Source organism: Ursus arctos, chromosome X (genome assembly GCF_023065955.2).
Source record: "Ursus arctos isolate Adak ecotype North America chromosome X, UrsArc2.0, whole genome shotgun sequence".
NCBI lineage: Eukaryota > Metazoa > Chordata > Mammalia > Carnivora > Ursidae > Ursus > Ursus arctos.
Genome location: NC_079873.1, coordinates 37,189,733 through 37,213,404, shown reverse-complemented (window position 1 = coordinate 37,213,404; position 23,672 = coordinate 37,189,733). Strand labels below are relative to the sequence as shown.

The following is a 23,672-nucleotide window of genomic DNA, read 5'->3' as shown; positions in this document are numbered from 1 at the left end:
CACTCACTCTCTCTCAAATTAAAAAAATAAATCTATAAAAGGCTCTGTTTTTTGGTATTCTTTTTTTTTTTTAAAGATTTTATTATTTATTCATTCGACAGAGAGAGAGACAGCCAGCGAGAGAGGGAACACAAGCAGGGGGAGTGGGAGAGGAAGAAGCAGGCTCCCAGCGGAGGAGCCCGACGTGGGGCTCAATCTCAGAACCCCGGGATCACGCCCTGAGCCGAAGGCAGACGCTTAATGACCGAGCCACCCAGGCGCCCCTGTTTTTTGGTATTCTTAGTCATTGTCACTAGATGGACAAAAACGAACTAACAAAAGAGGGTTCATAGCAGTTGTGTACCAGGACGTGTCTGGGGGTAGGCAGCAGGTACACCTGCTCTGCCCTCTCCCTCTTCCCTTTGCTGCTGTGGTGGCGACCAGGAAAGGAAGGACTAGACTCTCTGAATGTGCTTCAGGTTCAATCCACTGTTTTAGTCTCTTCCAGAAATGTCAGAAATGAGAAACTCAGTGTACACTGTTATAGCCATGCTTGGGACCTGTAGGCTAAGGGGGTCAGCTGACGGAAGTCCTTCATCCCTTTTATTTATTTATTTTTAAATTTTTAAAAAAGATTTTATTTATTTATCTGAGAGAGAGAATGTGAGAGAGAGAGCACGAGAGGGAGGAGGGTCAGAGGCAGCAACAGACTCCTCGCTGAGCTGGTAGCCTGACATGGGGCTTGATCCTGGGACTCCGGGGTCACGGCCTGAGTTGAAGGCAGATGCTTAACCGACTGAGCCACCCAGGTGCCCCTCCTTCATCCTTTTTAGTGCTTTTCCTCTCCCATCTTCTGCTCTCCACCCCTTCCAAAGTGGAAGTGGGGCTGGCATGAAATTTTCAAATCACCTCCCCTCACTCTTCCTTCCTTAACACATCCAATCGCAGATGTTGGTTTCTTTACCTGATGGCTGCTCTGGCAGTGCTACTCAAAGTATGGCGTGCGTGTGTGACACTGAGAGTCTTTAGAAGTTTATATGACAATTTGACATTGCCATGATATCCAAGGGTGTGATCAGTGGGCTTGTACGTTCTTATGTCTTTGTATTTATTTCAATTTCTTATAATTTATTGTATATTGCCAAAGTATCAGTCTGAAGTGAGTTTGGGAAAACTGTCAAACTTGCCCTTCCTTAAAGATAGTTTGAGGACCCCTGTCCTATATCTAGGGTGCCCCTTCCTTCCCATTCTCGTTGTGCCCCCCCTTGTGCAGTCCTTTCTCGTCTTGCACCTGCTCGGTGTACTTGCAGCTTGCTGAGTCGGCCTGCCTCTCACATCTCCTTCCAATCCATCTTTGTTTGTTTGTTCTTTAATGTCCTGAACAAAGAGGTGAATTCATTATATTCCTCCATTTCTGGCACAATATCCTCATTGACTTCTGCAAGGCCTCTCTCTGGTTTTATGTGTTTTTATTCCTCATCGTTCTCTATCCTTAATCTCATTCCTTTGCCACTTTATATAGGCTTCCGTATAAATATCTCTGATGCACATTCTGGGACCTATATGTGTCCTTGCAAAATATGTAACACTGTGTGTGTGTGTGTGTGTGTGTGTGTGTATTTTTAAAAATACATATGTGATTTTGTATTATAGATAATCGTTTTGTTTTTCAGCCAACAGTGTTAGAAGGATCTGTGTTGCTGTATGTACGTTTGGTGCTATGGACTGAAATATGTCCTCCCCGAATTCCTATGTTGAAGCCTCAACCCCCAGTGTGATGGTATTTGGAGATGGGGCCTTGGGAGGTAGTTAGGTTTGGAGGAGGTCATGAGGGTGTGACCCCCATGATGAGGTTAGTGCCCTTTTAAGAAGAGACACCAGAGAGCTTGCTGTCTGTCTCATTGCCATTTGAGGACACAGTGGGGACGCAGCAGTCTGTAAGCCAAGAAGAGAACCCTTCCTGGGTGACCGAATTGGCTAGCAGGTTTCTCTTGGAATTCCAAGCCTCTAGAATTGTGAGAAATAAATTTCTGTTGTTTAAACCACCCAGTCTACGGTATTTTGTTACAGCAGCCCGAGCTAATGCATCTGGTTTATTGCTTGGTTTATTGCTTCGAGCAGTGAGGTGAAATTAACATCCACCATAGTGAACTTATCCATTAAACCATATTTTCTTGTTGATTCCATCAACATAGATATCTAGGTTGCCTCCAACTTCCCCAAATACTAGGACACATTCTCATACTTATCCACTTACTGACTACTGTGAGAATTTCTCTGAGATACGTATCCAGGAGTGAGATTCTTGATTCTTGATTTTATTTTTATTTTTTTAGAAGACTTTATTTATTTATTAGAGAGAGAGAACGAGCATGAGTGAGCAGGAGTGGGGGAGAGGGGCAGAGTGAGAAGCAGACTCCCTGCTGAGCAGGGAGCCCATCTCGGGGCCACGACCTGAGCCAAAGGCAGGCACTTAACCAACTGAGCCACCCAGGTGCCCCTTGATTCTTTTTTTTTTTAAAGGTTTTTATTTTAATTCCAGTTAGTTAACATGCAGTGTTATATTAATTTCAGGTGTATGATATAGTGATTCAGTACTTCCATACGTCACCCGGTACCCATCATGATAAGTGCCCTCCGATTTAATCCCCATTACCTATCCCCCCACCCCCACTCCACATCCCCTCTGGTAACCATCAGTTTGTTTTCTATAGTTAAGAGTTGGTTTCTTGCTTTGTCTCTCTCATTTTTTCTCTTTGCTTGTTTTGTTTCTTAAATTTCACATAGCAGTGAAATCATGTGGTATGTGTCTTTCTCTGACTTATTTTTCTTAGCATAGTACTCTCTAGTTCCAGCCATGTCATTGCAAACGGGAGATTCTTTTTTTTTTTTTTTTTTTTAGATTTTATTTATTTATTTGATAGAGACAGCCAGTGAGAGAGGGAGGGAACACAAGCAGGGGGAGTGGGAGAGAAAGAAGCAGGCTCCTAGCAGAGAAGCCTGATGTGGGGCTCGATCCCAGAACACTGGGATCACGCCCTGAGCCGAAGGCAGACGCTTAACCACTGCGCCACCCAGGAGCCCCCAAACAGGAGATTCTTGATTCTTGAATCAAATGCCATTGCTTCCCAGAATGACCATGTACTCTCTCATCCAAACAGCATTAGGGTTTCTGTGTTCCCACCTCCTCTCCAACCTTTGATATTATCCAGCTTTCTAATTCTTGTCATTCTGAGGGCTATAAAATGGTTTTCAGTCCATCTGGAACATTGCCACCCCACCCCAGTCTTTGATTATTTTTCATCCTTGCTCCAGGAGAGTTTCAGATGTATGTGGTAGTTAAGTGTGAGGCTTTCTATAATCTAGACCACCTTACGTATTCTACTGTCTGACCCTCCTTCCAAACTTGAACTTGTCCTTTTTTATTAGACTCACGGTTCTCTTGCCCCTCCCACTAGGTGCTGTCAGCTCGGCTGTAGTGTGTTACTCGTAACCCTGTCCTGAACACCTTAGCTGTCCTCTGCTGTCTGGTTCATCCCGTTCCTCCCTGCCCAGACAGTATCCATTTACCCGCAGGACCTTAGCACTACTCCTCCAGCCCGGCTGACCAGAGCTTAAGGTCACATGAACCAAGTTCAGATGCAGGCTGCACTAGTTCCAGCATCCCTGTGGGTGTGCTAGTCTACCTCCCTCCACCGTGGTTTCCTCATCGGTAAAAATGGCGGTACTGAAACCAATCAAATAGTTTGGTGAAGGTGAAATGAGATAATGTACATAAAGCCGTTTGGAGTCCAGCTCATAGTGAGTGGTCCGAAATGGTACCTGTACTGTTTTCTAGTTGTTTTATAGATCTAAATTTCATCTCATCAGCAAGATTGTGGGTTTCTTCTTCAGGGCAGGGGCTGAGTCTTATGCTTATTTTAACTAGTAAATCTGGCACACACTCGGAATACAGTAGACGCTTGAGAAACATGTGTTGGTTTGACCTGAGGGGAGTTTGTGATTGCTGGAGATGACTTGCTTTATTTTATTTATTTTTATTTTTTTTTTCCAAGAGCAAACGCTCAACCAGTTGTAATACACAGTGCAAGGCGGAATGTGATAAGAGCTGAAGGCGGTGGGTATGTGCGTGAAGCGGCCACAGGACCTTGGAGCCTGCTGAGATTACTTGCTTTACAAGAGGGAACAGTGTTACACAATTCCCTGTTACTCCTGCCATTCATTTTAAGCAACCCAACTTTTGCTTTGCGTTGGTGATTTGGGATTGACTTGTGGTAACCTGAATGTGTATGAGTGGCAGGGGCGAGTGGGAGCTTGGTAGCGGTCGTGACAATGGATTCCCCAAGGGACAGAGCCAGGCTGCGGCTCTCCATCTTAACCACTGCCTCTGGTCTTCCCCTCATAGCCGTTGACCTGGGCTGTTCTTCTGCCCAGGGCAGCTGTTGTGGTCTTGGCTCCCCTGGGTGGGGCTGCTCAGTCCCTTCCTGATCCTTCTAGGCTGCCTTCGTTACAGGAGGAAACCAGGTCTTTTCTTTTCTCTTCTCTTCTTTTCTTTCCTTTCCTTTTCTTTCTAATATTGAATATTTTATTTTTATTGAGGTATAATTGATGCATTCTATTAGTTTTGGGTGTACAAATCATTCTGTATTTGTATATTTTGCAAAATGATTACCACAGTAAGTCTAGTTAGCATCTGACACACACACAGATACAATTTTTTCTTCCTGTAATGAGAACTTTTTTTAAAATTTAGATTTAGTCAGTCAACATATAGTACATTAGTTTCAGATGTAGTCTGCAATAATTCATCAGTTACGTATAACGCCCAGCGCTTGATGCGAACTTTTAAGATTTACTCTCTTAGCAACTTTCAAATAATACAGTATGATATTAACTATAGTCACCATGCTGTACATTACATCCTAGGACTTATTAATTTTATAACTAGATATTTATACCTTTTGACCCCCTTTACCCTTCCCCCCTTCCACCCCCACCTTTGGCAACCACCAATCTGTTCTCTGTATCTATGAGCCTGTGTTTTTAATTTAAAAAAATTTTGTTAATTTTTATTTTTTGTAAGATTCTACATGTAAGTGAGATCTGATGATATTTGTCTTAATTTGTCTTATTTCACTTAACATCATGCCCTCCATGAGGTCCATCCGTGTTGTCACAAATGGCAAGCTTCCGTTCTTTTTTTTATGGCTGAATAATATTCTGTGTGTGTGTGTGTGTGTGTGTGTGTGTGTGTGTGTATCTTGTGTTTTCTTTATCCATTGAGGTGGAGACTTAGGTTTTTATCATGTCGTAGAGGCTACTGTAAATAGTGCTGCAGAAAACATAGAGGTGCATATATCTTTTTGAGTGATGTCTTCTTAGGTTAAATACCCAGAGGACTTGCTGGATCGTGTGGTAGTTCTATCTGTAATATTTTCAGGACCCTCCATACCGTCTTCCCCAGCGGCTACATCAATTTACACTCCCATGAACAGTGCATGAGGGCTCCCTTGTCTCCGCATGCTCGCCACCACCTCTTCCGTCTTGTCTTTTTGAACAATAGCTGTTCTAACAGGTGTGAGGCAATATCTCATCGGGCCTTGATTCTCATTTCCCCGATGCTGAGTGATGTTGAGCCATTTGCATGTCTTTTTTAGAAAAATACCTGTTTGGATCCTCTGCTCATTGTTTCATTGTATTGTTTGTTTTTGTGCTCTTGAGTTGGAGGAGTTCTTCATATATTTTGGATATTAGCCCCTTATCAGATAGAAGATTGGCAAATATTTCCTCCCGTTCAGTAAGTCGCCTCGAAATGAGGTTTTTTCAGACCTCCTCTCAGATTTCCCTGCATCAGGCTTTTGCCAAAGGCTATTGTCCTGGCAAAATGTGAAAACTCCAGCGACAAATTCAGGGTAATGGCTACGGCTGGAGAGGCAGGGAGGGGCACGAGAGAGGGCTTCCTCGTAATCTGTTTTATATTTTATTTATTTATTTTATTTTTATTTTTTTAAAAGATTTTATTTATTTATGTGACAGAGAGACAGCCTTATTTATTTATGTGACAGAGAGACAGCCAGCGAGAGCGGGGACACAGCAGGGAGAGGAAGAAGCAGGCTCCAGGCGGAGAAGCCCAATGTGGGGCTCGATCCCGGGTCGCTGGGATCATGCCCTGAGCCGAAGGCAGACACTTAACGACTGCGCTACCCAGGAGCCCCATGTGTTTTATTTTTTTATTCACGGCTGTCGACAGATGTTCATGATGTAGGATATATACTACAATAAATATTTATTTACACACACACATATATATATGTGTGTGTGTGTATATATATATAAAATTTATATATAATGATGTAGGATATATACTACAATAAATATTTATTTACACACACACACATATATATATGTGTGTGTGTATATATATATAAAATTTATATTTAGCTCCTTGTGCACAGGGGGCAAAGGATATTTGGAAATGGACTTGCTAGGCCAGAGGGCATCTGCCCTTCTCACTTTCCTGGGTATTGCCGGATTTCTCTTCAGAGGGACTGTCTCCTTTACTTCCCTGGAGCAGTGCACGCGAGCTGATGTTGGCCCACATCTTTGCCAACCCTTGGTAGTATCATCCAGGCTTTTCTGTCTCTGCCCAGATCCCCAGAAAAGACGGGAGGGGAGTGAGGAAGAGGACCGGCAAGGTTTTAAAATTAGGATGAGAATGTCCGCTCTGAGAAATTTCCTGTTACGTTTATTTTAATGAGGAAAAGATTTTATTTTCTGTGTTTGTGCAAATAACATTTAGACTTACATGGGAAAACTGTGACATTTTTATCTGAAGTAGAGGACTTCTTCCCCCCCCCCCCCATTTGCGTTCTTGGCAAATAAGTAGAATAGACCAATTAGCAAGCTAATGGTCTACATGTTCACTTGCAGTAATAGTTATTTTTAACCGTTTTAAATAGCATGGAGCATTGGGTTTATTCTTACTGCTTTTCAAGGTTTTGAATTTGCTAAAATGAATTGAATCTAAAATGTGACACAACTTTAGGGATAAAGATGGATCATAATTAGTTGCCACTCGAAGGTGCATTTTGTAATGGGAAAACTAACCCGTGGGGGATGTGTTTTCCTTTTAAAAAACAAATAAGACAGGACACGAAGAGGAACTTAAGCCATTTTGTGTTGTCGCTTGCGTTCCCAGGTGGGAAAGGAGAAGTTCCACAAATCTCAGCATTGGGGCTTTTGCAACAATGTGAACATGCTGGTGAGCGAGGATAAACCTGGAATTGGTGGAGAACTGCTTCTCGGGCGAAAGACGAAGCCTAAATATAGTGTATTTCCTAAAGGAATGGGAAGTGATGCGCCATCCTGGGTAGCTTTTGATAAGCAGGTAAGTCCCACGACATTGGGAAAAATGGAGTCGTAAAATGTGGCATGTATGATATAGGAAGCATTTGAGAAAATGCGAGTCCTCCATGTAAATGTTCAGGCTTATTCTTTTGAAAAGACCCATTCCAGAAGAAAAGTACCCTACAGCTCCCGTTTCTGACCAGGCCCACTGGTTGCTGGACACCACATGTTTCTCTTTCTTGGCTAAATGCTTATTAACCTTTCTCTTCCCCTTTCCCGTGGACAGGATAATCTGTCGTCCTAGAGAAAGAGTGTCCTAGAGTCTGGTCAGCGTGTCGCTTTTTGCTTCATGAGTTGCCATTAACGAAATCATGTTGTTTGATTTGGAACGTGCCATTAAATAGCAACAGAAAGATGTATTCTCTTTTCTGCGTACGAATTATGGCTCCCCATCCCTGAGAACCAAAGGGTGACATGGCATGAATTGCGGCAGTGAACGAAAGAGACGCCATTATTAGACAAGAGTGTGAACTTAATGTATATGCTTCTGAACATACCACACACATATCATGGTGTATTGATAACTGAAAAAGGTGATCCATTTGACTATCTTAAAAAGGGACTTAAGATCAAAGGGGAAAAAAAAACCGCAAGGTGACCAGTTATTTCCCGTAAGATAGCAGACTGGATATGTTGTTTTTATGAGACAACCCTATATCATGGCCTCATGTCCTGTTCTCCAAAAAGGAACCTATTATTAGATTATTTAAGTTCTGAAATTAAAAAATAATTCAGGACTATGGGGCTCCTGGGTGGCCCAGTTGAGTGTCCGACTCTTGGTTTGGGCTCAGGTTGTGATCTCAGGGTCCTCGGATGAAGCCCTGCATCAGGCTCCGCACTGAGCGGGGATTCTGCTTGGGATTCTCTCCCTTGCCCCCCCTGCCCACTCGAGTGCGTGCGTGCTGTCTCTCGCTCTCTCTAAAATAAATCTTAAAATAATTCAGGACTAGATAAAGAATTCAAACCTCAATAACCTAAGTTTACCAGGTGGTTTTTAGCAGCCTTAGCATGGATTAGTTGGTAATACTTTGATTCCGATTAAAATGTCTTCAAATTTGGTAGAAGTGACGTATTCTGTGTCATCTGTGTTACGGCTGATTAATTAGAGTGCATTTTTTTTTTTTTTTGAAGCTCAGTTCTGACACTTTCGGAGATCTAACAGACTACAGGGAAGCTTCTTTCCAGGGAAACCATTTCTACTTTGAACATGGACCATTATTTCTCTCTCTTTAAAAAAAATTTTAAAAATTATTTTCAATACCTGGCCCAACGCTGGACCCAGAGTTCAGAAGCAGTTTCTGGACTAGCTTACTTGGCTGGATCATGCATGGGTTCCTGTTAATATCAATCTTATAGGTGTTTGCACATCATCATTCTGGAATACTTAGTTTGCAAGGGACAAAGAAAAGACTCTATTTTTACTTCTTGTGTCAAAACGAGGGTATTGACAATAGTTTAATCTACTACTGAATTAGTAATGCTGGCGGTGACAATATATTAAACTATTCTCTTGCACTGAAAGTTGAAAATTCATTTTATTTCATGTTTTTCTCAATATTTAATATGTGCCTTTCAAACCTATTTTGCAGCCCTTTAATTACTTATAAAATTATGTAGAATATTTCATGAAGTTGGAATGATTTTAGCTTCAAACTACTTGAGAAAATGAAGAGCTTGCTCATTTTGGGCCTAACTAAATGCAACATAATTCTTTCAGTTATTTTGTTGGTCAACTTCGATTAAATATTCATTGAGCTTTAAATGAGACACTAAGACTATGAAATATTTACGTGCTCTGATGAGATTGTGAACTGCAAACTGGATCCTGGTTAATACCCAGAGCAAATTATAAAGCGCTTTCCCCATTCGTGGTTCAACAAAACAAGTCAACACCTGTTAATCATTTTTCTTAAAAATGAGACATCTTTAACTCGTTGCCAGTTCTCTAATAGGTTTTAATCATAGCAGTATATCTAGGGTTATATTCTCAAACAGTACAAGATAGAAATAAAGGCAGTTCTTTGGAAAGTGTATCAAAATGTAATATTTGTAATAGATGCCCCTTCTGCCCATCCACATCCACGTTAGGGATGGGGCACCCAGCTCCCCCAGCTGCAGCACGTGCTTTGGCAAATAGCTCGCACCTGTAACCCTCTATGGAGTGTTGTTCTTGGCCGATGGGCATTGCATTACCCAGAGAAACCTGGACGGTTGCACTGGCCACGTCACCACAAGAGGAGGCGGCAAATGGCTGACTGATTTGTCAGAGGTGAAAAGCTGAGGCTCTTCAAGGCTGGACAACTCTGTATTGTGGATGTAGGCTCATAGCCCCTTGTGCGTCAGGCCCAGGCAAAACTTGACATGAGATTGCATTCTTGCTTGGCTCATTTCCCTTCCCTTGGTGCTCCCTCCCTCCTTACAAGTTTCTCCTAAGAGCGTGTCATTGGGGGTGGCCTGGGTGGCTCAGTCGGTTGAGCGACCTACTCTTGGTTTCAGCTCAGGTCATGATCTCACAGTGCTGGGATCCAGCCCCATGTTGGGCTCCATGCTCAGTGCGGAGTTGGCTTCAGATTCTCGTTCCTTCGCCCTCTGCTCCTCCCCTGCTTGCTCAGGCTCTCGCTCTCTCTCAAATAAATGAACAGAATCTTAAAAAAGAAAGAAAGGAGTGTGCCCTTCATCAATCCCATGCACCTTAATCCCTGTTTCAGGCCTTGCTTCTATGGAGCTCAACTTAAGACCCCATTCTGGGTTTTATCTGTAATTCTGAAAGTGACCGTGAAAATGCTCGGCCCAGGGAGACCACCAGATCACAGGCAGAGAAGGGGCTATCTGTGATCACCAAGAAGAGCTGGCATTTACTATCCTGCATGGCCCCCACGGCAGACATTTCTAGCTGTTTATCTTCTGTTCACTCTCCCCTTCTTTCTTGTGGACGGAACACCAGTGTTACTGTGGCTAGAGTTGTGCCCACTGAAAAATGGTCAGCTGCCCAGGCTCCTTGCAACGAGGGGCTGGCCAGGTGATTCACTTCTGGCCAATGAAATATGGGTGAAGGTTGATTGGGTAGGGCTCCTGGGAAGGTTTTGTTTTGTTTTGTTTTTCTAATTAAAAGAGGCTGGCTGATAACCTTTTTCCTGCCCTTCGCCCTGCCTTTGTTTTTCTGTCTGGAACTAGGACAGAATACTGCAGCCATCTTGGGAGAGCCATGCCGGCATCATAGAGCCCCTTGTCTCTGGACTACTTGTTCTGCGAGAAAAAGCAGCCCCCATTTCAGAGGTTCTCTGAACCCAGGGAGGCCTTTGGAAGTGTGTGCAGGTGTTTTGGGTTGTCACGGTGACGGGACTAGGTTGAGGCAAGCGAGGCCCTTAACATGAATGCAGAACTTACGGGGGGTGGGCACCCGGAACCTCAGTAATCAAGAGAGATCTTTTTTTTTTTTAAGATTTTATTTATTTATTTGACAGTGATAGAGACAGCCAGCGAGAGAGGGAACACAAGCAGGGGGAGTGGGAGAGGAAGAAACAGGCTCCCAGTGGAGGAGCCCAATGCGGGGCTCGATCCCAGGACTCTGGGATCACGCCCTGAGCCGAAGGCAGACGCTTAACGACTGAGCCACCCGGGCGCCCCAAGAGAGATAGTATTTTAATGAACTGTCTTCAAGAATCAAAATTAATGCCAACATTCCTGATGACCAAAATAGCAATATTTTAAATAAAGACAGGATCAATGAACGGCCATGCTGGGCCATATTGGAGGCTGAGGCAAAAAGAAAAAAAATCAGTAATACTGATTCCATCTTTATTTAACATTTTGGGATTTTGCTGCCTTGTTTCCCATGGATCGTTTGCATTCATTTGTTTGCTTTAAATCGCCTTGCCCTAGGGCAGTCCCCAGTGGGGGGGGGGTGCCGTCACTGTTGAGTAGCTGGGGGCCAGCTGTGTATTACATCCTGCTGTGTGGGGACGGCCACCCTAGACTGGGGAGAATGTCCTCCCTGAAGTGCCAGTCCTGCCGCCCTTGAGAAACCCAGTCCTACTAGCCCTGGAAGGATTTATGGCAATGGCCAGTTTTGCGTGATACTGCATCTGTCCTGCCTCCCCCCAAAACTAGTTATTTCATCGAATTCACTTGAATACAAGCAAGCACGTAGTCACGGACAGCACTTAGTTACGGTCTTCATCCCAGCACGTCCATGAGGAAGACGCAAGCGTGGGTGATTGTTCTCACTCTGTAAGTGAGGAGTCGTTGGTGGGAAGTGGGGCAGGGACCAGGGTTCTGAGGCTGCGTGTTGGGAGGCGCTGGAACTAACTGCCTGTGTGACTGTAGCTTTGGTCACTTTCCCTCTCTGAGCCTCAGTTACCTGGACCGTAATGTGGGCCTCGGCTGGCTGATTCCAAGAATCCTTTGACCGCAAGCAGTCTATGCTTCGGACTTTGGTCTTAGCGCATGACATTTAGTCTGTGACGAAAGGCAAATTCCACTGGTTCATCCTAGAACAGAGCCCCGATTCTGGATCTCCTGGCCTTGGGGTTCTTTCTAATTACACCAGGTACCTACGTTATTAGTTGAAATTTGGCATTTAGTAGTTTATGATATGCTGCTGTTTTTATTGTGTGTGATCTGTCATTAGCCGCTTTTATAAAAAGACCAGTTAGAAATACCCAAAAAACTGAATGTTTTTATACGACTTTTATCTGGATGTTACGTACCATTTGCATTGACTCTATAATTATGCTCTCATTTCTTTTCATTGGGCACTGGCTCCTGGTTAGCCTGATTTGTTTGCTATTTTGCAAATGACTCTATTATACTAAGTGACAGGATAAAGGTATGCATGCATTTAAAAATATTATTTCATTTTTTCCATCTATTGTAAACATAATAATTAGAATCAGAACTACTGGCCACAGAATTAGAATTTTAATAACTTTGCATTCATTGACATTGGGGTTGTGGTAAGCTGATTATGTAGTACTGTGTGAATCTTTATGCTTTGAACAATATAAACATAAATTTTTAAAACATAATTTGATCTCTTGGGTCACCTTGATTTTTTAAAAGTTAGAAAAAAATTTTTTTTGAAGATTTTATTTATTTATTTGTCAGAGAGAGAGAGACAGAGAGAGCAAGCGAGCACAAGGAGGGGGAGCGGCAGGCAGAGGGAGAAACAGGCTCCCTACTAAGCAGGGAGCCCGATGCAAGGCTCAATCCCAGGACCCCGGGATCATAACCTGAGCCAAAGGCAGATGCTTAACCAACTGAGCCACCCAGGCGTCCCTAAAAGAGTTTTAAAATTTTTATTTATTTTTTTGTTGACGTGTAGTTGACATACAATGTTTTGTTAGTTTCGGAATTAAAACATAGTGATTCAACAATTACATATATCAGGAAATGATCATCATGATAAATCTAGCTACCGTTTGTCACCATACAAAGTTGTTAAAATATTATTAACTATGCTGTACGTTGTGTCCCTGTGTCTTATTTATTTTATAACTGGAAGTTCGTACCTTTTAGCCCACTTTCTTTATTTTGCCCATCCCTCTACCCCCTTCCCTCTGGCAACCACCAGATTGTTCTTTGTATCTATGAGTCTATTTCTATTTTGTACGGTTTGTTCATTTTTTAAAAATTCATGAATTTCAGAGTGTGAGAGAGCAGGAGTGGGAGGCAGGGGCAGAGGGAGAGGGCAAGGGAGAAACAGACTCCTTGCTGTGCAGGGAGCCTGATGCGGGACTCGATCCCAGGACCCTGGGATCTTGACCTGAGCTGAAGGCAGATGCTTAACTGACTGAGCCACCCAGACACCCTTTAACTCGTCTTTAAATCTTGGGTAGAATTAATCTGGGAAGCCATGTGGTCCTGGACTTTTGTTTATTGGGAGGTTTTTTGTTTTGTTTTGTTTTTTACTGATTCAATTTCATTACTTGTAATTGGTCTGTTCAGATTTTCTGTTTCTTTTTGAATCAGTCTCAGAAGATTGTATGTTTTAGGAATTTATCTGTTTCTTCTAGGTTGTCCCATTTGCTGGCATAAAATGGTTTGTAGTGGTCTCTTATGATCCTTTGTATTTCTGTGTTATACTCCTCTTTTATTTGTTTTATTTATTTGGGTCCTCTTTCTTTTTTTCTTGATGAGTCTGGTTAAAGGTTTATCAATGTCGTTTATTTTTTCAGTAACCCAGCTCGTAGTTTCATTGATCTTTTCTGTTGTTCTTTTTAGCCTGTATTTCATTTATTTCATCTCTGATCTTTATTATTTTCTTCCTTCTACTAACTTTGTCTCCTCCTACCTTGTTTGTCTCCTGTTAGTCTTTGTTTTAAAGTCTCTTTTGTCTGATATAAGTATTGTCACCCCAGCTTTATGTTTCTGTTTGCATGGAATATCTTTTTTCATCCCTTCACTTTTAGTCTATGTCTTTAGATCCGAAGTGAGTCTCTCGTAGGCAGCGTCTATATGGGTCTTCTTTTTTTAATCATTTAGCCACCCTGTGTCTTCTGATTGGAACAGAAGACGCTTAAGTAATTACTGATAGATACGTACTTACTGCTATTTTGTTGAATCTTTTTCTTGTTTTTATAGCTCTCCTCTATTCCTTTCTTCTTTTATTCTCTTCCGTTGTGGTTTGATGACTTTCCTTAGTGTGATGTTTGAATCCCTTTCTCTTTATTTTTTGTGTATCTGATACAGGCATTTGGTTTGTGGTCGCCGTGGGGTTCATATAGAACCATCCTAGGTATACGAAGCCATCTATTTCAAGCTGAAGGTGAATGAGTTTAAGTGTGTTTTAAAAGCACTGTATTTTTATGCCCATGTTTTATATTTCTAATGTCATATTTTATATCATTTTATTTTGTATATCCCTTGACTAATTATTGTAGGTTTAGATGATTTTACTATTTTTGTCTTTTAGCCTTCATACTAGCTATATGATCCACTACTTTTACTATATGTTTACCTTAACCAGTGAGATTTTTTTCTTTCGTAATTTTCTTATTTCTAGATATGGCCTTTTTTTTTTTTTTTTAAGATTTTATTTATTTATTTGACAGAGAGAGAGACAGCCAGCAAGAGAGGGAACACAAGCAGGGGGAGTGGGAGAGGAAGAAGCAGGCTCCCAGCGGAGTAGGGAGCCCGATGCAGGGCTCGATCCCAGGACCCCGGAATCACGCCCTGAGCCAAAGGGAGACGCGTAACGACTGAGCCACCCAGGCGCCCCCAGCCTTTTCTATCTAAAGACATTCCTTTAACGTTTCTTGTAAGGCTGGTTTGATGTTGATGAACTCCTTTAGCTTTTGCTTATCCAGGAAACTCCTCATCTCCTTCGATTCTGGATCTCACCTTGCTGGGTGGAGTATTCTTAATTGTTAAGTTTTTCCTTTCTCCAATTTGAGTATATCATGCGACTGCCTTCTTCCCTGTAAAGTTTCTGCTGAAAAATTAGTTGATAGTCTTGTGGGGGTTCCCTTGTGTACCATTTGTTTTCTTTTGCTGCTTTTAAGATTCTCACTTTATCTTTACCTGTTCATACTTCGATTACGACGTGTCTTGACGTGGATCTCTTTGGGTTCATTTTGTTTAGGACTCTGTGCTTTCTGGACTTGGATGTCTGTTTTCTTTGCCAGGTTCGGGAAATTGGCAGCCATTATTTCTTCAAATAGGATTTTTATCCCTTTCTTTCTCTTTTCTCCTTCTGGGACCCCTAGAATGAGAATGCTAGTACACTGGGTGTTACCCCAGAGGTCTCTTAAACCATCCTTATTTAAATTAATTAATGGGCTGTTGTGATTGGGAGATTTCTACTCTGTCTTCCAGATTGCCGATCCATCCTTCTGCATCCTCTAATCTGTTGATTCTGTTCAGTGTCTTTGCGTGCTTTGTACCCCCTCTTGTTGTGGCTGGGGTGCGATTGTTTGAGACTTGCTGGTGTGTGGGGCTGGCTGTGAGGCCCAGCTGGGACAGCCATAGAAGTACTGGTGGGTGCGGCAGGCCCCCTGATGTAGTAAAGGCACTCAGGAGGGGCTCCATAGCCTGCCAGCTATGCCTGCCGGGTGTGGTGGGATGGGGAACCAGTTGGGAGGAGCTTTGGTGTCAGCTGAGTGCACCCATAGAGGGTGACGGGGGTGGGAGGAGGCTCTTGGGATGGGCTCCTGGCCAGGGCAGGCGAGTCAGATAGGGTGAGTCTGCACTGGAATGTGGTGGAGGGAGTGGTGCGAGCACAGTAGATAGAGAGGTAAAAAATAGCACCTGCCAGTGCCTGGCCTGCTAGGTAGAAAGGAAGTAACAACAACAACAACAACAACATGGTGCTTACCAGTGCTTGTGTTGCCAGGGAATGTTCCAACAGATCCCTGCCCCTTCAAGACACACCCTACAATTAGTGGCTCTTAATCAGTCATCCTGGTGCTTTTCTTTTTTCTTTTCTTTTTTTTTAAGATTTTATTTATTTATTTGAGAGAGAGAGAGAGCACGTGCCTAAGTTGGGGGGAGGGACAGAGGGAGAGAGAGAAGCAGACTCCCCGCTGAGCACGGAGCCGGACACAGGGCTTGATCCCAGGACCCTGAGATCATGACCCGAGCTGAAGGCAGATGCTTAAGTGAGATTGTACATGCTCCTTTAAGAGCAGGGTCTCAGTTTACTTCTGCCCTCCAGGCTGTCCTGGACATTAGCCCCACTGGTTTTTGCAAAGCCAGATATTATGGGGGCTTATCTTCCGGTTCAGGTCCCCTGGGCAGTGGAGCCTAATGCGGGGCTGGGACTCTTCATTCCTGGGGGCAGGCCTCTCTGGTTGTGATAAGGGGTCACTGCGCTGTGCTGTGGATCTGACTGACCTGCCTCTCTGCCGCTCCTACCTCTCTTGGTTTGGCCTTTTCTTTATATCTTTTGTTGCGTATGGTCTGTTCTGCTTGTCTTCAGTTTGTTCCCAGAGGTCGCTGTTCTGTGTGTAGTTGTAGATTTTGGTGTGTCTGTGGGAGGAGGGGAGCTCAGAATTTTCCTACTTTGTCATTTTGATACTGTCTCTTGATTTTATTTTTAATTGGACAAGTTGGTTTTTTACTCATTGCAGTGAGGGAAAGCATATACCCTGAGTAACTGTGGGATGTTTAAATCAGCAGCGTTAGAAAAGACTTCCTGTAGGATTTGGGTCTGTGTCAGTTACTTTTGGGGAGGGCTTAAGGATGTGGGGTCTTGCTCTGGATGGGGTGCTGTCGGGAAGCAGGGTACTTGTATGATTGTGTATCTTAATACATTTGATTTATAGCGGCAGCAGGCTACAGTGAGGCTACAGATGTCATTGGGAGAGAAGCAGCCGCCACTCCTATGATCGAGGAGAGGAGAGGATGTTTGGCCTTTTGTCCTTTGGACAATGTTCATGTTCTGTCTGCGTTCGGATGTGATTGTGGAGTGCAGTAGTTTTTGTCTTGGTCCGTGACAGACACAGAGGGGCCTCGTCTGAGGTTGGTGTTCTCTGAAAAGTGTTCTCTGGGAGTGTTCATATTCCACAGGACAACACAAGGCCTCGCTGTGGCTGCCGGCCCAGCCTGTCACGGCAGAAAGCCAGCCAACGGTGCCGGGCTGGCTCCTGGATGGCCGGGGCTGCTTTTTCCTGCTCACCCAACACCAGCCAGAAGTTTTCATTTTCCTACAGGGCGATCAAGGAGCGGTCAAACACATTAGAATTTCATACGATTAGCAAAGAACAACACATGAATACAGATTCTGGAAGTTTTGCCTAAAGCCAATTAGGAATGTTAAAACCTATAATTAGAGTCTATAAAGATAAAATGCAACTCTGTTTTAACAAAATAACTGGAAAATGTGTTGGATATTATACCTTTAAACCATACCCCAAATTTCAAATGAAAATTTTTCAGTAGGTTTATGTAATTTTCAGATTATCTGAATCCTGTTAGAATCATTCCATAAAGGACATCAATATGTATAATTATAGCACAATGTGATTATGATACATTGTAATTTAAATCCCATGCTTTATATCATGATTACATTAATCTTCAGCCATTCTTAGAAAAGAAATTAAAAGGCTTGCCTGAAATCAAACATGTCCTGCCCGGAATTCCCAACTATGTATTCTGTATTTATCATTAAGTGTAAAACACAAAATTACATTCTTTAAATTTATGGTAAGTGATAGTTACCAATTTCATCATACAATATGGGTTTCTCTAATCTTTTGAAATTCAAAAGATATTTAATAAAAAAAATACACCCAAATTTGGTATAAGTGGTTTTGGAATAGAAACAATGAGATTCACAAATGTTTCTCTTACTAAAGAAGAAAGACTTCTTTTTCCCCTCTTTTCTAAAACCTAGAATAAAATTATTTATGATTTATAATAATAATTTTATTTATAATAATTTAGTTATTAGATAAAATTTTAAGACCTTCCCCTCAGGCCTAAACTTTTTATCCGTAATTAGGCCTGTGGCTCGTTCTCGTTAGCCCAAAGTTAAAATTGTCTTTCTGAGCTTAAACTTGCAGTAAACTACCATACATACATTAGAATGGCTATAGTTGAAAAGGACCAACAGTAGCAAGTGTTGGCAAAAATGTGGAGAAACCGGAACTTATATATATTCCTGGTAGAAATGTAAGATGACACTGCCATTTTGAAACCCAGTTTGGCAGTTTCTTAAACATAGACTTACCACCGACTCCATAATTCCACTCCTACATATCTTTCTTTTTTTTTTTTTTAAAGATTTTATTTATTTATTGGAGAGAGACAGAGATAGCAAGAGAGAGAGAGAGAGAGAGAGAATATGAGCTGGGAAGAGAGGGAGAAGCAGGCTCCCCGCTGAGCAGGGAGCCCGACATGGGGCTCGATCCCAGGACCCTAAGCTGAAGGCAGACGCTTAACCGACTGAGCCACCCAGGCAGGCACCCCCCTACGTATCTTTCAAAGAGAAATTAAAACATAATTGATTAACCCTTACGTGAATGATTATAGCATTATTATTCATAATAGCCCCAAACGGAATAACCCAGATGTTCTCTAACTGAAGAATGGATAAATAAAATGTGGTATAACCGTTCAGTGGAAACTCTTCAGTAATAAAAAGAAGATACTGGGGGCGCCTGGGTGGCACAGCGGTTAAGCGTCTGCCTTCGGCTCAGGGCGTGATCCCGGCGTTATGGGATCGAGCCCCACATCAGGCTCCTCCGCTATGAGCCTGCATCTTTCTCTCCCACTCCCCCTGCTTGTGTTCCCTCTCTCGCTGGCTGTCTCTATCTCTGTCAAATAAATAAAATATTAAAAAAAAAAAAGAAGATACTGATACATATTACAACATAGGTGAACCTCAAGAACATACTCAGCCAACACAGAAGACTTTATATTGTATGATTCCATCTATCTGAAATCCCAGAAAAGGCAAATACGTTGGAGAAAGCAGATCAGTAGTTGCTGGAGGCTAGCGGTGGGGGAGGGAAATTTTGGGGGAGACAGATACGTCCTAAAGTGGATTGTGATGATGATTGCCCAACTCTGTAAATTTATGAAGAATCATTGAATTGTATACTCAAAAGAAGTAAATTTTATGGTATCTAAATTATAGTTTAATACATTAGTTTGCTAGGGCGGCCATAACAAAGTACCATAGACTTGGTGCCTTAAACCACAGAATTTTTTTTTTTTTTAGATTATATTTATTTATTTGACAGAGAGAGAGATAGCCAGCGAGAGAGGGAACACAAGCAGGGGGAGTGGGAGAGGAAGAAGCAGGCTCCCAACAGAGCAGGAAGCCCAATGCGGGGCTCGATCCCAGGACCCTGTGATCACTCCCTGAGCAGAAGGCAGATGCTTAACGACTGAGCCACCCAGGTGCCCCAACTTGGTGCCTTAAACCACAGAAATTTATTTTCTCTCAGTTCTGGAGGTTAGAAGTCCAAATTCAAGGTGCTCTTAAGGCTTTCTCCTTAGCTTCCAGATGGCTGCACTCTCTTGCTGCCTCATTATGTGATTGTCCTCCCTGCACATCAGTTTTTTTTAAAACATGCAATCTTGGTTATATGTAACATTTTACTTCACAGCGTAGGAACTGATAGGTTTGGTTTGTTGACTTGTATTTTTTTTTTTAAAGATTTTATTTATTTATTTGACCGAGAGACAGCCAGCGAGACAGGGAACACGAGCAGGGGGGAGTGGGAGAGGAAGGATCAGGCTCCCAGTGGAGGAGCCCGATGCGGGGCTCGATCCCAGGACGCTGGGATCACGCCCTGAGCCGAAGGCAGACGCCTAACGACTGAGCCACCCAGGAGCCCCTGTTGACTTGTATTTTTGGCTGATTTTTATTTTGTTCGGAATTGTTAATCTGTTGATTAATCTCCATTTTTGTACTTTCTCCCTCTGAAAATGGACGATGTGTGCCTGGGTGGCTCAGTCGGTTAAGCATCTGCCTTTGGTTCAGGTCATGATCTCAGGGTCCTGGGATTGAGTCCTGCAGCAGGCTCGCTGCTCAAAGGGGAGGCTGCTTCTCCCTCTGCCGCTCCCCCTGCTCGTGCTCTCTCTCTTTCCCAAAACGAAGTAAATAAAAAATCTTTTAAAAAATGAATGCAGACTAGCTGCAGGTTTATTGGAAACTTTTACAAAATTATTTACCTTCCGCAATTTTTGTATTCACAGGATTATGCCGTATTGTAAGTTCACCCCTTTGTAATGCTGATGGTAGGTTATAGTAGAAAATACTGACTATACAATTTTTTATCTTTTTTAAGAAAATGTTTTTGAAATAATTTTTGACTTACAAGATATTACAAAAATGATATAAGATAGTTCTTCTGTTTTCTTCTCCCAATGATAACATCTTCTATAACCATAGTATATTATCAAAACCAAGAAATCGACATTGGTATCATACTAAGCTTGTGGACTTTATTTGAATTTCACCAGTTTTTACGTGCACTTGTATTTTCTTCTTAGTTCATGGTTCTCTGAAGTTTTATCATGTGTCTAGATTTGTGTAACAGCCACCATAGTCAGGATACAAAATAACTGTATTTTTTCAGGATTTTGTTATTTGAGTCTTCATTTTAATCAACTTTATTGAGGTAAACCTTACTTTAATTTTTAAAATCAACTTTATGGAGGGAGGTATAATTTATATATGAGGCAGTGTGCCCATTTTAAGCATAAAGTTCCAGAAATTCTGACAAATGTATGCATATGTATAACCACCACCTAGACACCATATAGAACATCTCTACCACCTCAGAATATTCCCTCATGACCCCTTCCATTCAGCCCTCCTCCATTGCTCTAACTTCTATGACCATAGATTAGGGTTTTTTTTTTAAGACTTTTATTTATTTATTTGACAGAGAGAGAGGGAGCGAGCACAAGCGGGGGAGTGGCAGAGGGAGAGGGAGAAGCAGGCTCCCCACCGAGTAGAGAGCCCCATGTGGGGCTCGATCCCAGGACCCCGGGTTCATGACCCGAGCCGAAGGCCGACGCTTAACGAACTGAGCCACCCAGGCGCCCCACCATAGATTAGTTTTGTCTGTTCTTAAACTTCATATAAATGAAGTCTTACAGTGTGTCCTCTTTGGAGCCTGACTCACTGTTTGAGATTTAAGATTTGAGGGGCAGTTTTGAAAATATTATGTATATAAACAAAGCGCAGCCAATTCATGTCATAATCCACCATGGCGATCTCTGGGTGTTTGTATAATCATTTCTCGTCGTCTAGATTGATGGCTCTTTATTTTTAACCATGCTGGTTTTATATTTTCGAATAGATTACTCTCCTAACCCCCTTCAGAGGTTTTTAAACATTTTAAGGATTTAGAACTGTCCATATCCTTCTATTTATTTTAATTATGCTTCTCCATTTAAATTCTTATTCTGCCGATGAAATTCACTGTGCTGTTTAGTGTCGTAATAGTTCTTTTAATAAAGAGGATTCTCCAGGGACACATGTCATTATCATAAACCTTTTTATCCCTTCCTCTTCCATTCTTTCGACCTTTTCTCTTTCTTTTTCTCTTTTATAGGACTTTGTCTCTTCCTTCTCATTCTCTTTGATTCATTTTTATTCGTCTTCCACTGTGAGGGTTCCATGTAACTTTCTTCCCTCTCCTTACTAGGTCTTCCTCTGTTTCAGGCTTTGCAATTGCTGACCCCTTCTCTTAGGAGAGTATAACCGTCACTGTCATTGTCATCATCATTGTCGTTATGCCAGGTCTCTTCCCTTTACCCCCTGGGTTGGACCCAGGGTGTATATATCACCCCAAATGGAGTGTTGTCTGAAATGAACTCTGTGTATGGGTCAGGTATCCCTTGGGAACATGGTGCTCCTGCGACACCCCCCTAATGAGAGGCTCTTCGGTGTAGTGGAGAGAGCAAGGCTTTTCAGTCAGACAGATGGGTTCGGAACCTGGATTTATCATTTATTACCTATTTTCTCTTGGCTGTGTTTTTAACCTCTCTTGGTTGCAGTTCCCTTATCTGTCAAGGAAGACTAACAAACCCACTTTAGAGTTACTGTGAGTATCAGGTGGGCAATGCATGTCAAGTGCCCAGCTCATAGTAGATCGTCAAGAAAATTTAAGTCCCCTCCTTTGCCAAGATTTGGCTCCTTTCCTTTTTCTTTTGTTCGTTCGTTCTTTCTTTCTCTCAAGATTTATTTATTTTAGAGAGAGAGCACAGGGTAGGGGTATGGAGGGGCAGAGGCAGAGGGAGAGCGAGAGAATCTCAAGCAGACTCCCTATTGTGCACAGAGCCTGATGCGAGGCTCGATCTCATGACTCTGATATCATGACCTGAGCTGAGATCAAGAGTTGGTTGCTTAACCAACTGAGCCACCCGGGCGCCTCTGGCTTATTTTCTTAAGATGGAGCAGAGGGGGTGGTGTTCCTAGGGGACGGGAAACATAAACTGGGACTATGCTCGTCATCACTTGTGCTGCAGGACTCTTGCATTCTTATTTGGCACAAACTCTGGCATATTCCAGAAGAATAAGTTTGAAGATGCTGCCAGTGAGACCAGGGAGCTCTAAAAAGTGACCATGAAGCTATTAGTGCATTCCTCTTCCTAGTTGTTTCCTAGTGTTCCATGTGTGCTGTGGGTATTAGGATAATTTAAAAAAGTCTTCTATTACTTACATAAGAGATTTTGTTGTGTCTGTTCTGTTTTAGCAAATTCACTTAATGGTCTTTTAGGAGGAAAGGTGATAAATAACTACCTTTATTATTATTTTGTTTTTTATTATTCAGAACCAATAGCAGTCAGTAAGAGACTACTACAGCTGTGTTTACATTCTGACTATTCTGAACTTCCACTCAAAGATTTTACACCATCATCATCAGGGCTGTAGAAACTTCATATAGGCCCTTTTTTCCTTTGCAGTCTACCCTGTTCTTTTCTTTGTTTTTATCTTGAAATATGAAACCTGTTTTGAGTGTATGTTAATTCTCTCTTTCTCTCTCTCTGTCTGGTTCTACTTGTTGATTTTTTTCATCTAGTATTTCAGGGAATTTATTTTTGCATTTGTGTTTGAGTGTCAGAAATAAAACTATTTTCAATTCCGGCCTAGCTGACTTTTACAGTCTGCTTTATTAATTGAAACTTTGGTTCTCACTGATAAGTAATGGGGATAATATTTTTTTTTAAGATTTTATTTATTTATTTTAGAGAAAGCACGTGCAGGTGTGAGTGTGAGTGGGGGGAGGGGCAGAAGGAGAGGGAGAGAATCTCAAGCAGACTCTGTGCTGAGCGTGGAGCCCAATGCAGGCCTGATCCCATGACCCCAAGATCATGACCTGAGCTGAAACCGAGAGTCAGATGCTTAACTGACAGCCACTCAGGTGCCCTGGGATAATATATATATATATATATATATATATGTATTTAAGATTTTATTTGTTTATTTGAGAGAGAGAGAAAGAGCATGAGCAGGGGGAGGGGCGGAGGGAGAGGGAGAAGCAGACTCCCCTCTGAGCAGGGAGCCTGACATGGGTCTCAACCTCAGGCCCCTGGGATCATGACCTGAGACAAAGGCAGACCCTTAACTGACTGAGCCACCCAGGTGCCCCCTGGGATAATATTCTTTTTTTTTTTTTTTAAGATTTTATTTATTTATTTGAGAGAGAGAGAGAGCAGGGGGAGGGGCAAAGGGAGAGGGAGAAGCAGACTCCCCTCTGAGCTGGGAGCCTGACGTGGGTCTCGACCTCAGAAACCTGGGATTAGGACCTGAGCCAAAGGCAGACCCTTAACTGACTGAGCCACCCAGGTGCTTCCCTGGGATGATATTCTTAATGCGTGCT

At 42.5% G+C, this 23,672-nt stretch overlaps 1 protein-coding gene across 1 annotated transcript in view; it reads left to right on the top strand.

The window, feature by feature from the left end:
* EFHC2 (EF-hand domain containing 2) overlaps positions 1 to 23,672 on the top strand; it is a 185,325-nt gene that overhangs the window by 23,835 nt on the left and 137,818 nt on the right. Inside the window, exon 2 of the mRNA XM_026513339.4 lies at positions 7,178 to 7,366. Within this exon, the coding sequence (XP_026369124.2) occupies positions 7,178 to 7,366 (189 nt within the window). The remainder of the gene's footprint in view (positions 1 to 7,177; positions 7,367 to 23,672) is intronic.